General features: G+C 38.5%; 1 protein-coding gene across 1 annotated transcript; it reads right to left on the bottom strand.

Annotated features, from left to right (window-relative positions):
- Positions 1–2,453: 2,453 nt before the first annotated feature.
- LOC111782231 lies at positions 2,454–3,003 on the bottom strand. Its single transcript, XM_023663065.1, has one exon. It carries the CDS (start codon positions 3,001–3,003, stop codon positions 2,503–2,505), a length of 501 nt encoding a protein of 166 aa, XP_023518833.1. The 3' UTR covers positions 2,454–2,502.
- Positions 3,004–3,212: the final 209 nt, after the last annotated feature.

Here is a 3,212-nt window from a genome sequence, read left to right as displayed (position 1 = left end):
AGAGAAATTAAACATCACATTGCATAAGATTCATACATCACCGCCGCCGCCGCCGCCTCAGCCGCTGGTAGAAATTCGGAGAAGTTTCCGATGAGTGGAGGAGGAAGAATCAGGTCGTCAAAGTCATCATAAAAGCTACCAAGAAGGTAGTCCTCGGCCGGCAGCTCAACACCAAGTGTAGTAGGGATATTATTATTCATCGTTAGACTATCATAGTCCTGGGCGGCGGCGGCGGCCGTGCTGTGGAGGAGGTCGGGGGTGGCTCCGGCGTCTACGTCGGAGGAGTGGAACTTAGAGGGGTCGGGAAAGTCGGCATCTTGGCCGGTGAGCTCTTGGACCAAAGCCATGAATTTAGAGGCACTGGTTTTAACCTTCATTGGATTCGATATGTACACAACTTTGATGGGTTTCTTTTTGTTGTTGGGTTGGTTTGTTTTCTTCGTCGGCTTTCGTCGGCGGACGCCGCCGAGAGATGTGTGGTCGTTGCGGTTGCCGCCGCCGCCGCCGCCGTCCATTTCGGGAGGGAAAAAGTAGGGTTTTTTAATTTATTTGGTGAGGAATCTTTGGGATGAAGGGAAAAGGGGAGAGAGTGAAGGGAAAATATAGGGATTGGGAGAGGGAGGGAAACCGACAAGAATTTAATTGGGAAAGAAGGGAGGCCAATCGCCGACAAGGAGCGTATGAGACGAAGATATTTTGGGGGAAATTTAAGGATATTTAAAAGTTATTTAGTTGGAGGTTAATTCTTTTTNCCTTTTTAGACTCTCCATTGTTTTTCCCGACATTTTGAGTTAGGGTCAGTAGAGTCTCACGTTCGCTAAATAAGAGGTAGATTCCTGAAAATATAAGAAATACTATTTTTATTAGTATAATACGTATTGAGAAACCAAAAGTAAAGTCATAAAACTTATAAAAAAAATGAATATTATACCATTGTAGATACTACTTGTTTCTATTCGTAGTATCAAAATTTATAAAAAGTTGAAGTCACCCATATTAATTGGAGCGGAAATGGTATAATTTTATGTTAAAAATGAGAAACAAGTTCAATCTTTATTGATGTTCACAACGTTTAAATAAAATATAAGCTACCAACTAACTACTCAGAATAAGAGGAAATATATATTAACCAAATCGTCAAAATAAGATAAAATATATAAAAATATACTACTAACCAATATTCCATAACTAATTACAATTATACAACCATATATATTTCTCAAATATCTTTATATATTAATATTCTCTCAAGTTTGAGAGTGTATATCAATCACACCCATCTTGGCGATCTTCCCTATTTAAATGGGAGTCCGCCCTGCACACACCACCCCTGAGTATATGTTCATCAGGAATTAAATAAGGGTAGATTGATACAATAGAAACCTCGGGTAAAATGTCCACCCGTAACCCAACAGATAAAGTATATTACATAGTCCATTTTAAGGATTGGCGACTTACCTATTTAGTGACTTTGGCACTGGACGTTCCAAAAATGGGGTACTATTGAGTCGGGTGAATTCAATAATAGACACCTGTTGGCATTCCAGCCTTCCTTCTCCTTTCAAGGCCTACCGAAAAGAGAATCCGGTGTTTTTTGGTTGTGAATAACTGAACTTGTCTTTCAGAAAATGAAATTGCTATTTTTCCAAAGCTTTAATGAAAATATCTGTCAATTTCATTTTAGCTGAAACATAATATGGTTTGATGATTCCAGCTTGTAACTTTTCCCGAACTATACGACAATCTATTTCAATGTTCTTCATACGTTCGTGAAAAAATGGATTGGATTCTATATGCAATGTTGCTTATTATCACAATACAACAATTTTGATTCGGACAATGAAGATTTCAAGTCTTGAAGAATGTATCTCAGCCAAGATAACTCTAAACAAGTATTTGTCATAGCTCAGCGAATGCTGATGATCTAGACACATTGGTTTGCTTTTTAGACCTCCAAGAAATAAGTGAATTTCCGAGGAATATGCAAAACTCAGATGATCTGGACACATTGGTTTGTTTTTTAGACTCACAAGAAATAATTGAATTTCCCAACAAGATGCAAAACCGAGAAATAGACCTCAACGATTTATTGTAGGATGGGTAATTTGTCCCATTTAATTTGATTGGAACAAGTGAATNTTATATATGATTATATCAATCATATAAAGATAAAATATATTGGTATAAATGTAATTTACACAAAATTCATGTCCATTATCTATATGTAACAATCTTAAAATTGTTATGATATTAAAATAAAGTTTATATATTGACTTCGTTTATGGGTCTTTGAGATTTTGTTTGTTTGTTAAATTAAAAAATAATAATATAATACCCAAAAAAGGGTTTGATCTAAGAACAATATAGATGTGGTAATTATATTGTTAAGCATTATTTTAGATATAAATTCATTTATTATATAATGTATATGTTATGAAGCTAATGGGGGAAATGGAAGCTTATTAAAATTAAATAGTTTCAAAATTAGAGAGAAATTAAACATCACATTGCATAAGATTCATACATCACCGCCGCCGCCGCCGCCTCAGCCGCTGGTAGAAATTCGGAGAAGTTTCCGATGAGTGGAGGAGGAAGAATCAGGTCGTCAAAGTCATCATAAAAGCTACCAAGAAGGTAGTCCTCGGCCGGCAGCTCAACACCAAGTGTAGTAGGGATATTATTATTCATCGTTAGACTATCATAGTCCTGGGCGGCGGCGGCGGCCGTGCTGTGGAGGAGGTCGGGGGTGGCTCCGGCGTCTACGTCGGAGGAGTGGAACTTAGAGGGGTCGGGAAAGTCGGCATCTTGGCCGGTGAGCTCTTGGACCAAAGCCATGAATTTAGAGGCACTGGTTTTAACCTTCATTGGATTCGATATGTACACAACTTTGATGGGTTTCTTTTTGTTGTTGGGTTGGTTTGTTTTCTTCGTCGGCTTTCGTCGGCGGACGCCGCCGAGAGATGTGTGGTCGTTGCGGTTGCCGCCGCCGCCGCCGCCGTCCATTTCGGGAGGGAAAAAGTAGGGTTTTTTAATTTATTTGGTGAGGAATCTTTGGGATGAAGGGAAAAGGGGAGAGAGTGAAGGGAAAATATAGGGATTGGGAGAGGGAGGGAAACCGACAAGAATTTAATTGGGAAAGAAGTGTAGATTCCTGAAAATATAAGAAATACTATTTTTATTAGTATAATACGTATTGAGAAACCAAAAGTAAA

This window comes from Cucurbita pepo, chromosome LG19 (assembly GCF_002806865.2).
Source record: "Cucurbita pepo subsp. pepo cultivar mu-cu-16 chromosome LG19, ASM280686v2, whole genome shotgun sequence".
NCBI classification, from domain to species: domain Eukaryota; kingdom Viridiplantae; phylum Streptophyta; class Magnoliopsida; order Cucurbitales; family Cucurbitaceae; genus Cucurbita; species Cucurbita pepo.
This window is presented reverse-complemented; position numbering and strand designations above follow the sequence as displayed.